Source organism: Streptopelia decaocto, assembly GCF_964273445.1.
Source record: "Streptopelia decaocto genome assembly, chromosome: 19".
Classification (NCBI taxonomy): Eukaryota; Metazoa; Chordata; class Aves; order Columbiformes; family Columbidae; genus Streptopelia; species Streptopelia decaocto.
The window spans coordinates 4,604,209-4,617,426 of NC_138674.1; the positions used below are offsets into that span (position 1 = coordinate 4,604,209).

The window sequence follows — 13,218 nt, forward strand, 5'->3', positions numbered from 1 at the left end:
GTGGAGCGGAGGCGGGAGGTGCCGTTGAACCACCGGTGAACCGCCGGCGAACCGCGGCGCCGGAGGAGGAGAGGAGCGGGGGTTCGTCAGGCGAACGGCGGGGCGGCGCGGCGTAGGCCCCCGGCGGGGTCCTTCGGCGACGGGGACGGAGGGAGCGGGACGGCGGCCGCGATGAACCTGGAGCTGCTCGGTGCGTGCGGGGCCGGGCGGGGGCGGCCGGGCCGGGGCTCGTGTGGAGCCGCCGCCGCGCCGGGGGGGCAGCGCGGGGAGGCGGGGGGCGCGCCTGACTCAAGTGTTGTCTTCGCGTTTTGTTGCAGAATCCTTCGGCCAGAACTACCCTGAGGTAAACGCCCCCCCCCACCCCGCCCCGGCCCTCCCGCTGCAGCCGGCGGGGCCGGGCTGACGGGCTGACGGCCGGCGGGCTGCGCTCTTCCCCCGCAGGAGGCTGACGGGACGCTGGACTGTATCAGCATGGCCCTGACTTGCACCTTCAACCGCTGGGGAACGCTGCTGGCCGTGGGCTGCAACGACGGGCGCATCGTCATCTGGGATTTCCTGACCCGGGGCATCGCCAAAATCATCAGCGCTCACATCCACCCCGTCTGCTCGCTGTGGTGAGAGGAAGCGTAGAGTTGTTTCATTTGGAAAAGCCCCTCAAGATCGAATCCGACTGTTCCCCCATCCCTGGCATCACCCCATGTCCTGAGAACCTCATCTCTGTCTGTCCAACCCTCCAGGGCTGGTGACTCCAGCACTGCCCTGAGCAGCCTGTTCCAATGCCCCACAGCCCTTTGGGGAAGAAATTGTTCCCAAAACCCAATCTAAGAGGCTCATTCTGTCTCAGAAGAACTGACCCTGCTGTTTAGTCATAGTTGAACTCACAGCTTATGCGCCAGCTGTGAAAGGCTCTTCTCATTTTTGTTAGAAATTGACCATTCCTGTGTTTACTGAGGATCAGGTGCTCTGATACAAGGGGAGGAGAGGTACGTGCTGAGCTCTTCTCTTTAGTGATCAGTGACAGAACCCCAGGGAATGGCAGAAGATGTGCCGGGGGGGTCAGTGGGGCATGAGGAAAAGGTCCTTCACCCAGAGGTGCTGGACACTGAACAGGCTCCCCAGGGAGGTGTCACGGCCCCAACCTGACAGTGTTCAAGAATCATAGAATCATAGAATCATAGAACGCTAGGGATTGAAAGGGACCTCGAAAGATCATCTAGTCCAATCCCCCTGCCGGAGCAGGAACACCCAGACGAGGCTACAGAAGAGACTGGACAACGTCCTCAGACACACGGGGTGACCTGTGGCGTGTCCTGTGCAGGGACAGGAGTTGGACTCCAGGATCCTTGCGGGTCCCTCCAGCTCAGGACATTCTGTGATTCTGTGATACCCAAATGGCTCTTAACACCTGGGCGTGTTGCTTGCTGCAATGCCAGCCCCTTGCGGGATATCTAGTTAAATTTTAGGATAGTTTCCTTTGAGAGCATTTGGAAATATTTTAAGCCTATTAAGTTTTTGGATGCTGTAGCTCAAAGGTTATTTTTCAGACTAACATAGATTTATGTTTAAACCTTTGCCTGATAATTTAAACTCTTGGTGAGCCTATGTTTTACACAGTTCAGTAGTAACTTTATCTTGAACTGCATCTCATTACTGTAGCTGGAGTCGAGATGGCCACAAACTGGTGAGTGCTTCAACCGATAACATCGTGTCGCAGTGGGATGTGCTCTCTGGAGACTGCGACCAGAGATTTCGATTTCCTTCACCTATCTTGAAAGTTCAGTACCACCCTCGAGACCAGTAAGTCCTGAGAACAAAAGGTTTAGCGCTCTCATTTTCGTGGAACTGATGATCATTAAAATGTTTTTAGTGCAGTTTGCAGAGTGGTTTTTCCAAATCTTATGATTTTGGTTTATATTTATTGTGATTAGGACCCTAACTGCATTTGTTGTGGCCCTTTTTATTATGAAAATATCAGGGTGGGAGGAGAGTAAGCAAGGGAATGATTCTTGGAAATGTGTGTAGAAATGTCTCAGTGAGTTTACAAGTTACAGCATAAACTTGGAGATGTTTCCAGAAGCAGAAAGGAAATTAAAGTAGACATTAGCTTAATGTCATGTTCATGAAAAAGACAAAAGATGAAAGAGATACAATTCTGTATTTTTTGGTGTAGGTTGAGATTTTTTTCCTGCTTCTAAATGTGGAAATTCTTTTCCAGAGAAGAAACTGCTAACTCTTCATTTTCTGCCTTGCAGAAACAGAGTATTAGTTTGTCCCATGAAGTCGGCGCCGGTGATGCTGACACTGTCGGACTCCAAGCACGTCGTCCTGCCTGTGGATGACGATTCTGATCTCAATGTCGTGGCCTCCTTTGACAGGCGAGGGGAATACATTTATACGGGCAATGCTAAGGGGAAGGTGAGACCTCAGCGGATGGTACCGGATGCAGTAGCTTAGATTATCTCCTATCTTTATCAACATGTTTAACATTTCTGGGTTGTGTTCTTTCTTTTAACGTACAAATAAGGCTTCCTGAATGTCTCTTGAATAATTGATATAGCGTTGATATGATCTTCTGAATAAAACATCGCGCTTTATCTTTGACGAACTCTAGGCTATAATCTTTGTCTGAGTTAGGTCTTTGTGTTGCTTTTGTCTTTGACCATATTTGTTGGATCCTTTCCCAGTGTAGATAAACCAATATTTATGTCGCAGAACTGTCGCAGAAACTGTAGTAGAACTACAGTTGCAGAATCCCAACTATTCCTGTGTAGATTGCTGAGGCTTCTCTTGTCAGGGTTAGTAGCTGATGTGAAAGGTTCCAAAAGGGAAATGAGTTATAATGAAGACACTGATTGCCTTCTGTCTTCTTAATCTTCAGATCTTGGTCTTAAAAACAGACACTCAGGATCTTGTTGCTTCCTTCCGGGTGACAACTGGCACCAGCAACACCACAGCTATCAAATCGATTGAATTTGCTCGGAAAGGAAGGTGAGTGACTTTGCCTGGATTGAAAACTATAGAGTAGATTGACAGATCATATAAGGTCTTAAAACCCCCCATAGTTCTGTCATGGAACATATTCTGATTCTTTTCATTTTCTTTGAATTCTAAAGCATGTTCTGTGCTCTGCTTCCTGCAGCTGCTTTTTAATAAACACAGCTGACCGGATAATCAGGGTGTACGATGGCCGTGAAATTCTCACTTGTGGACGGGATGGGGAACCTGAACCGATGCAGAAGCTGCAGGATTTAGTGAACAGGTAAGAGGCAGCAGAATGGCTGCTCAGCCTGACTTGAGAAGTTGAGGTTTGTGTGCTGGGGAAGATTATTCATCACCATCTTATTCAGTGCAATGAATAGACGCTTTAATTTGAAACCTGTCTTTCACAAGTTGATTTGAAGGTGAAATATTTGTGGGTGGGAGTATGTGAGTTCTCAGTCTGAAGAACAACCCCACAGTCCTCCCTCCTCCGCTCTGGGCTGTTGTTTCACTGTTTAACTTGCAACGTCGCCTTTGCACGCAGGACCCCGTGGAAGAAGTGCTGCTTCTCTGGTGACGGTGAATATATAGTGGCAGGTTCAGCACGACAGCATGCCCTGTACATTTGGGAGAAGAGTATTGGAAACCTGGTGAAAATCCTCCACGGGACCAGAGGAGAGCTGCTCTTGGATGTTGCAGTAAGAAAACCATCCGCTTTTACTGTGTTTCTTGTTACTTTGAAAACTAAGCATTTTAGTTCCATTTACCAATGAAGCTCCTCCGCTTTTCTCTTTCAAATAAATCTAGTGGCATCCTGTCCGACCGATCATAGCCTCGATTTCGAGCGGCGTGGTGTCAATATGGGCTCAGAACCAAGTGGTAAGTGGTTTAGATCATTTCCTGAAGAGGATTCTCCCCAGCTGTTGCTATCCTGGTAGGCTGAACAGTTTAACGTTGAAATCCTTTATTAAATCCCCATTCAACAACCTCTTTAGGTTCACCTGCTTAACCTGACGTGTGTTTGCTCTCCTGGTGAACGTGAGGAGGGAACTCACACCTGAATGAGGCTCAGTTTTTGTGATCTTGCGTGTGACTTGGGGGATTTGGATGCAGAATGAGACTGTAATTTTACAAGTCCTTGCTACAACTGCTGTTTCTTTTGCATAAGGTAAAAATTGTTTTCAATTTGCTGTGGTTCAGGAAAACTGGAGTGCCTTTGCGCCCGACTTCAAAGAGCTGGATGAAAATGTAGAATATGAAGAGAGGGAGTCAGAGTTTGACATCGAAGATGAAGATAAGAGTGAACCAGAACAGACAGGTACTGCACAAACTGTGTTTCTATGGAGCAAATAATTCGTAGTCGTAATACATGATCATCATAAAAATTAAAAACTAGTGGTTATGGTAGTTATGCAGGGGTGGTACTTGACAAAGCAGGAGCGGATAAATGAAGATATACGAGCTAACACAATTAATGTGGTTCCTGCCAATTGACATGCAACGTTTTTTTTTTAGAAATGCTTCCCCTCTCCAGTGCATTTTTAGGCAAACAGACAATATCGGTGCTCGGGTTTGCTCCTAACAGCAGTGCTGCTGGATCTGCAGCAGTAGCAGCACAACCTCTGCCCGCTTGGTGGTGCCAAAAAGACGTGTACTGATGATCTAGTAAACGGACTGGAGTTGGACCAAGGGTTGGACTTGATGATCTCTGAGGTCTTTTCCAACCCGTTCGATTCTGTGATTCTGTGTTTGAATTAAGCATTAAAACAATTTTCATCTGATTTAGAACAAGTTTAGTGAAAACAACAAAACATTAAAAAGGTGTAAAATCTTTTCCCTCGCTTCGTTACTGGTGTTTTATGACAGTAGGTCTGTGTTAGAACAGGTTTGTTTTCTGCTTTAGTTCTCACTTCTGTGTGCTTAGACATTTACACACAGTTGCATTATTTGTGACTAATTTGGCCTTTTTCTGTCTACAATTCACCTTTTTTCCCTGGTTCTCAGGTGCTGATGCTGCAGAAGATGAAGAAGTGGATGTAACTAGTGTGGATCCCATCGCTGCCTTTTGTAGCAGGTGAAAAAAGAATTATTTTGTTTAAAGCACGAATACAAAATGTATCACTGTGTTTCCCTGTATAATATGTTATCACAACCCCTAGTTTTAAACGATTTTTTTTTCCTGCAAAGCGATGAAGAACTGGAGGACTCCAAAGCTCTGCTTTACTTACCCATTGCTCCTGAAGTTGAAGACCCAGAAGAAAATCCCTACGGGCCTCCACCGGATGCGGTTCAGAGTTCTTTAGCTGATGAGGGCATGGGTTCTGAGAAGAAGAGACAATCCTCCTCCGACGGACCTCAGGCACCAAAGAAGAAGCCCAAAACCACCAACATTGAACTCCAAGGAGTACCTAACGATGGTGTGTAGAAGCTGCCATTGTTTTAGTGCCTATTCCTCATCCAAGATGGCTTTTAGCTTTGTCTGAATGCCCCAATTTGAGGAGGTCACTCCATAATTTTCTTGTGCTCTTGGAGTCACATCTGACAATGGTTTTTGATAGCCAGCAACTCAGCAAATTTTGCTGGTGTTTTTCAAGGTGGGAAATATAACAAAGGCAAGTGTAGAGTCTTGTATCTGGGCAGGAACAACCCCAGGTTCCAGTATAAGTTGGAGAATAACCTATTAGAGAGCAGCGTAGGGGAAAGGGACCTGGGAGTCCTGGGGACAGCAGGGTGACCATGAGCCAGCACTGGGCCCTTGTGGCCAGGAAGCCAATGGTACCTGGGGTGGGTTAGAAGGGGGTGGTCAGTAGGTCAGAGAGGTTCTCCTGCCCCTCTGCTCTGCCCTGGGGAGACCACACCTGGAATCTTGTGTCCAGTTGTGGCCCCTCAGTTCCAGCAGGACAGGGAACTGCTGGAGAGAGTCCAGCGCAGCCACCAAGATGCTGAAGGGAGTGGAGCATCTCCCGTGTGAGGAAAGGCTGAGGGAGCTGGGGCTCTGGAGCTGGAGGAGACTGAGGGGTGACTCATTCATGTTTACAGATATCTAAAGGGTGAGTGTCAGGAGGATGGAGCCAGGCTCTTCTGGGTGACAACCAGTGATAGGACAAGGGGTAATGGGTTCAAACTGGAACACAGGAGGTTCCACTTAAATCTGAGAAGAAACTTGTTCCCGGTGAGGGTGGCAGAGCCTGGCCCAGGCTGCCCAGGGAGGTTGTGGAGTCTCCTTCTCTGCAGACATTCCAACCTGCCTGGACACCTTCCTGTGTAACCTCATCTGGGTGTTCCTGCTCCATGGGGGGATTGCACTGGATGAGCTTTCCAGGTCCCTTCCGACCCCTGACATTCTGGGATTCCATGAATGAGAAAGAGCATCCTGAAAGTGTAATTTTTAATGCTATTTGTAAACGCTCAGGGCTGCACGTGCTGATCTAAGCATCCCAAGAGGTAACTCCCTTTGGCAACGCCTTATCTCTCCGCAGAAGTCCATCCGCTGCTGGGTGTGAAGGGAGATGGTAAATCCAAGAAGAAGCAAGCAGGCAGGCCTAAAGGATCAAAAGGTAAAGACAAAGATTCTCCATTTAAACCGAAACTCTACAAAGGGGACAGAGGTGCTTTACCTCTGGAAGGAGCAGCGAAGGGTAAAGTGCAGGCGGAGCTGGGACAGCCTTTGACAGGTAAGGAACCCAGCGCGAGCGGCGTTGGCTTGCTTGGTGGCCTTGCTTTGTACACACCCTTGACTTAACGTAGTCACAGCGTTTTATCTTCCCAAACGGCGCTTGCTCGCTCCGTGTTTAGCTGCTGTCAAGGATAGGCAAAAATATACATATTTTTTAAGCGGAACTGCTTTCAATATTTGCAATAAAACCAATGTCCATGCCTCTGTTACTGCATATAAAGAGTAGGGTTTTTAATAGAGGCTGAGCGCTATTTCAAAACGAAAAATCTTTTGATAATTTCAACCTTTTGGATAACTTCTATCGGCTCTTATATAAACGGTAACGATGTTTGGTTCCAGGGGGTCGATTTTGAGGAGTAAATAATGTAGATAGTGAAGGACTTTGAAGCTGAAATCGCTGTTTTGTGCCATCAGTACCAGGCAAAGTAATGAAGAAGAGAAAAGTTCAGTAAGCAGAACTAGGAAGCAGAGCATCAATAATTGCTTGATAAATGAACCCTGAGATGAAATTCAGGAGTTAAATTTTCTATTCCTACCTATACAACAGCCTCAGTTAAATTCCAAAAAGTACAGTTGCTGTCAATGAGGATAGATTTTGGTGGACTTTTCTCCTTGTTTTTGGTCATTTTTTGTTGGTTGTGTAGTACAACAGAACTGTTGGCAGTCACTTTTATTGGGGCCCAGACTTAGGGAGACCAAGTGTTTCCCATCTGTCTCATTTGCTGCTTCAGCTTCTTATTTGGGCAAAGTTCATTCAAGCTCAGTAAAGAAAGCATTTGGATTAAATGATACGGACTCCATTGGTTTTTTAGACGGTAATAAAGAACTCAGGGTTGATATATGAACCGTTTCAAAGACACAGTGTAACTGATCTACCCAATTTTGCATTTCCTTGAGCGCAGCAGCTGCTGCTGTGGATTTTAGACTGTACAGAAGTGGTTTATTCCTTCCCTCACTGCTGGTCCTGCGCTACCCACCTTGCTCGTTGTCCTTCCTGCTCACCTCCTGTTATGTTGCTTGTACTAGCACTGCTAATTGCTATTTGCAGAGAAAGGGAATGCGATAAAACAAGCTTAGTCTGTACATGGAAAAATCTGGTGGATGTTTTCTGGGCTTCTATTTAATCCTTTCACGCTGTACCTTGCAAAATCCAGAAATGAAACAGCCAAGAGTATCTTCAGCCCTTGTTTGTAGCATGGGACGTACTGAGTGGCTTCTAGTATCAGAATTACAGGACAAAGGGATTCCCTTTTGACTTCTCAAGTCACAGGGGGCATCCAGGATGGTTTGAAGTTGTCTGGGTTGTGCGGATCTTCGTGTGTCTTTGCTGGCATCTGTTACATGTCCTGACTGCCCTGTTGGGCCAGGCTGGACAGACAAATCTGACTCGAAGACCGAATGATTATAACCGTTAGTTTCATCAGCAGGCCTGTTGATTGCTTTCTTTTATCATGTGCTAATGAATGTGACTGTATGCAAAAAGGATATAAATGAGAAAGGATCGTCTGTTCTGAGGGCTGGAATAATAATATTCCCACCTCCTCTAACATATTCCAAGTGAAACCATGTTCTAGACAGACTCCTTTCTTGTTTTTTGACACATCCTTGCAAAGCCATATTTGGGAGGGTATTTGTGTACGTTTGCTTGTAATGCTTCCATGCAGTTGTTACAATATCACAGAATGGACTGGGTTGGAAAAGACCTCAGAGATCATCCAGTCCAACCCTTGGTCCAACTCCAGTCCATTGACTAGATCATGACACTAAGTGCCATGCCCAATCTCAGTTTAAAAACCTCCAGGGCCGGTGAGTCCAGCACCTCCCTGGGCAGCCATTCCAATGCCTGACCACTCTCTCTGCAAAGAATTGCTGTCTAATATCCAGCTTAAATTTCCCCTGGCAGAGTTGAAGCCCATGCCCCCACATCTACAGCTTTCCCCTCATCCACCAGCTGGGTCACCTGATCATAAAAGGAGATCAGGTTGGTCAGACAGGACCTGCCCCTCCTAAGCCCATGCTGGCTGGGTCTGATCCCTTGTCCCTCCTGAAGGTGCTGTGTGATTGCATTCAGGATGATCTGCTCCATAACCCCACCAGGCATCGAGGTCAGGCTGACAGGCCTGGAGTTGCCAGGGTCAGCTTTGCCACCCTTTTTGTGGATTGCGGTAACATTCGCCAATTTCCAATCGTATGGGACCTCCCCAGTGAGCCAGGACTGTTGGAAGATGATGGAGAGTGGCTTGGCGAGCTCTTCTGCTAGCTCCTTCATCACCCTAGGGTGGATCCCATCTGGTCCCATAGACTTGTGAGGATCCAGATGGCTCAGTAAGTCACCAACTATTTCCTCCTGGAATACAAGGGGGCTATTTGGCTTCCTATCTCTGTCAACCACCTCCAGAGGCCAGTTGCCCTGAGGGCCACCTGTCTTACGGGTAAAAACTGAGGCAAAGTAGGTATTAAGTACCTGAGCTTTCTCCTCGGTAAACTCTGTTTTTATTTCTGATTTCCTTCAGAATCTCCCTGTTTAGCCAAGCCGGTTGTCTTCCCTACCGGCCAGCCTTTCGGCACACTGCTATAGCCTGTTCCTGTGCACTCAGAACCCCCTGGTTGAAGCATGTCCAACCCTCCTGGCCCCCCTTCTTTTTAAGCATTGTTTCCCAGGGTATGCTCTGAACTAGACTTCTGAATAGGTAAAAATCTGCCCTCCAGAAGTCCAGTGTAGAGGTTTGATTAATGGCTCTCCTTGAATCTCTGAGTATTGAAAATTCTGTTACTTCATGGTCGCTATGCCCCAGGCGGCCTGCAGCCACTACATCTCCCACCAGCCCTTCTCTGTTTGTAAACAGTAGGTCTAGTGGGGCCTTACCCCTGGTAGGCTCATTTACCAGCTGATGTAGGAAGTTGTCCTCTATACACTCTAGGAAATTGCTAGACTGCCTCTTCTGTGCAGCATTGAGCTCCCAGCAGATATCCAGCAGGTTAAAGTCACCCACAAGAACAAGGGCTGTCAATTTTGAGACATCTGCCAGTTGCTTGTAGAATAATTCATCTCCTTCATCCTGGTTGGGCAGTCTAGAACAGACACCCATGAGGGTGTCAGCCTTGTTGGACTTCCCTCCGATTCTGGTCCACAGGCACTCAACCTTGTCACTGCTGACCTCAAGTTTAACAGAGTCAAGAGACTCTCTACATATAAAGCCACCCCTCCACCTCTCCTACCCTGCCTGTCTTTTCTGAAGAGCTTGTAGCCGCACATGGCAGCACTCCAGTCATATGAGTCATCCCACCGTGTTTCTGTGATGGCAACTATGTCGTAGCTTTCCTGATGCACGATGGCTTCCAGCTCCTCTTGTTTGTTGCCCATACTGCGTGCATTAGTGTACATGCACTTCAGGTGGGCTGCTGATTTCCACTCTTAATTCAGGCTTTCCATCCTTAGGCTGATCTTTGGAGAGCCCAGTTATATGTATACATATACAGTCTGACTTGCCATAAAAGACAACAGTGGAATTTCAGTGTCTCCTGCCGCCGAGCTGGGATGTGCGGGTTTGGACACTGTAAAATAGACATTTTCTTCTCTTACCAACATATGGGTTTAGACTCAGGTTCCCTACTTACTTCACCCATCTCTAGGAGTTGGTGGAACTTTCTAAAATGGACTTTTGCTCTTTGTTGCTTGTAAGCACTTAAAGGTATTTTTCCATAGTGGTTTTGTTTAGCTTGATGGAGCTATAGGCAAATAATTCGTATTGCTACGATGGACTTGTGTCTCTCATTAGAACCTGTGGTTGTGTTCCCCTCTGCAGTACTGTTGACTTGAGAGGATCCAGTAGATCCCCGCAGTAGATTTCAGTAGTCAGTGGTGGAAGTGTCTGTGTGAGTCGTGCTAAGAGAAGAGCAGCTTGTCCGCTGAGAAAAGGTCACTTGAATCTTTCCAAACTCACCGTAGTCGCTTAGTCCACGAGGTTCATGTCCGCCTTCCTTTATTCTCTTTACGGCTTATAATTCCTGTTTTGGGCAACCAACCTTTTCTTGGGGTTCCCGCTGTTCCACCACGTGCAAAGTCAAACAGCCACCTGCAACCGGACTCCCTTTGCTGTCCCTCGTGCATGACGCCGTTAATTCCGCTGGTTCCTCGTGCTGTCGCTTTCTGAAGTAACTCAGCAGTTGCTAAAACACGACAGATGTTTCTCCTCTGGAAACTGTTGGTGTCTTTTTGCAAAGCTTCATGGCCGACACTTGGAGCCTTCTAGAAGTGCGTCTGTGTCGCTGTGCGGTGCCGTCCGGCAGTAAATGTTGTTTTCTTAAAGCTGCTGTGTCACAATCAGGTTTCCAGATAAACCAACTGAGAAGCTTTGATCCATTTTATAATTTCAGAATAAAATCTTGCGGCAATCTGGTTTAACCCAAACTTAGGCAGAACTTGTTGTGGTTTTGCTCTGAGATTTTGAGCTTGATAAAGCAAAAGAAATTTTGCACCAAGGTAAGTTTGCTCACAACATCGTGGTGTAAAAGCTCCGAGTTCCTTTGCCACCTTGCACGTGATCTCAAATACAAATGCAGTAATACCAGCGATCTTAATTTGTCATAGGCAGTATCTTGTTGATTAGATCTCATTCTTTCAAATGGCTTTGTCTAGAAAATCTTATTCTCTTTATTTTATTTTATTTTATTCTGGAAATGCTACCATATTTGGTAGTCTGGTTTCTGGTAACATCAGGTTGAGTCCAATTACTTATTTTTCATCTGTCTTTGATCTCTTTAGCAGGTGGTGCAATCTCAGAATTGTTATGAAGACGCTCTTCTTTATCTTCCTGTATTCTTTCCTATATGGGCACCATAATGCGGAAAATAGCTGCGACGCTCGCTCAGAGCGGACTGACTAACACAGCAGACTGGTGGTGGATTCAGGGAGTGACTTTTGTAAGAGATGAATCTGGAAGAGGAAACGCCTTCATTCCTCCTTAGCTGCCTCTTCGGCGAACGGTGTAAAATGCTGACGCTCAGGTCACGCGATTTGCAAAGAGACTCATTTGGAACCGCCTTTGTGGTGACAGACAGAACTATCTCTAAAGCGAGCCGGTACCCAACACTCTGCCACTCCAGAGCTTATCAAGCTTATCTTCTAAATACATTATTTTTTTGTTCCTGGATTGAAGAATACCCAAAGTGTGTATTTTTATTCCTGATACCGTGTGACTCTGTATCCCGCAAACGTCCCTTTCTTTGCTGTTAATTTGAATTTCAGTGAGCTAGGAGCCCTTCAGTGCCAGTCGCATCACCGTACCGGCTTCTCTGTTTGCTCGCTGTGATGTCTGACGTGCTTAGTGACCCACGGCTGCTGATTATGTGCCAGGTTTGATTTCCTCTCAGGTGGACAGAGATCTAACGTGAAGAATCAAGACACCCTCCGAAGGCTGCGAAGAACGAATCTTCATATTGTGAATATTTTAGACGCAAAGGATGACTCCGCTTATGGGAAAAGGAACAAGTGGAAGGACCTCTAGCTAAAATACTCGGTTTCTGTGGTTCTTCTAGCCTGCGATATGAAAAGCTGTGCTGGCAGTTCCTTTCGGTCCTCGCAGATGTTTTTATTCTGTCTTTTTCTGTGAGGTGCCCTCCCAGAAACAATTGGTTTCCTCCTAGCTGGTAGGTACTGGCACTTAGAGAAAACAGAACCAATATTTCTCTGAACTGAGAGCGTAGTTTTGCAGGGGTTTTGTCCCACTTCCGGATCAAGAATGGCGGAGAGATGCTTTAACCTTGTGTTCTTTAAAGATGGTTGTAACATTTTCTTTGTGGGAATGAGAAGAGACACTTTACCAAATGCCTACAGCCTGACACTTCTCTGTACCAGACCAGCCTGTTACAAGAAAGCTCTCATTCCTAATGCCCCTTGTTTTATAGACTTTTATAGTTCCTATGCAATTACTTTCAGTTCTTCCCCAGATGTAATTATTGAGCTTATCTCTACATATTTAAATTTTCAAAGTATCCCACAGACATTAAAAACCAAGAAGAAGAGTCATAAAGAGATTTATTAATTTGCGGTCGGAAGTATGCGGTAGTTGCATGAGATACAAGCATGGGAAAAGAGGGGACGTTTTAAATCAGAAGGCTTTTTAAATCTGCTATTTTCATTTCCGGCTTTGGTGCGCCAGCCTGTTTCAGTTAATGGAATTCAGTCCCATGCGTCTTCATTTCCTCTGTTCATTCTGCTTGTAGGATGACTCGCGGCTTTCCTGGAACGCTGTTATGTCAAATCTGCCCATACGTGGTGTGGCCGAGCCCACAAGCTTTAAAAGATGCACAGGCAATGGTTCTCGAGATTATTTTAAAGCATATAATATGCCCCAGACTCCAGCCTTCGTTTCTGTTCAGACTTCTCTGTACAGTGTATATGTCCTTGGTTTATTTTCTTCCAACTTCTATTTTATTTTTCGGTCTCTGTAGTTTTTGTACAATATTAGTCGGACACTGGCTTGATGGTAGCGTAAAGCAGTGATGTTAGTTTTTGTGTTTGTAAATAAAGAGCTATGTTTTATTTCCTAGGGCAAGTCTTG

General features: G+C 46.3%; 1 protein-coding gene across 8 annotated transcripts in view; it reads left to right on the plus strand.

Annotated features, from left to right (window-relative positions):
* The first annotated feature begins 56 nt into the window (after window positions 1-56).
* RBBP5 (RB binding protein 5, histone lysine methyltransferase complex subunit) overlaps window positions 57-13,218 on the plus strand; it is an 87,413-nt gene continuing 74,251 nt past the window's right edge. For 2 of the 8 annotated variants that reach the window (XR_014185700.1, XM_082069062.1), the window contains exons 1-13: window positions 57-190; window positions 318-343; window positions 442-614; window positions 1,657-1,797; window positions 2,253-2,415; window positions 2,879-2,988; window positions 3,140-3,259; window positions 3,524-3,677; window positions 3,787-3,858; window positions 4,180-4,297; window positions 4,984-5,053; window positions 5,167-5,396; window positions 6,459-6,653. Coding sequence is in view for 7 of the 8 variants with exons in the window: in XM_082069062.1 (XP_081925188.1) it covers window positions 172-190; window positions 318-343; window positions 442-614; window positions 1,657-1,797; window positions 2,253-2,415; window positions 2,879-2,988; window positions 3,140-3,259; window positions 3,524-3,677; window positions 3,787-3,858; window positions 4,180-4,297; window positions 4,984-5,053; window positions 5,167-5,396; window positions 6,459-6,653 (1,591 nt within the window). In the remaining variant the exon portion in view is untranslated. The other 6 variants (XM_082069063.1, XM_082069064.1, XM_082069065.1 and 3 more) reach the window with 6 other exon arrangements.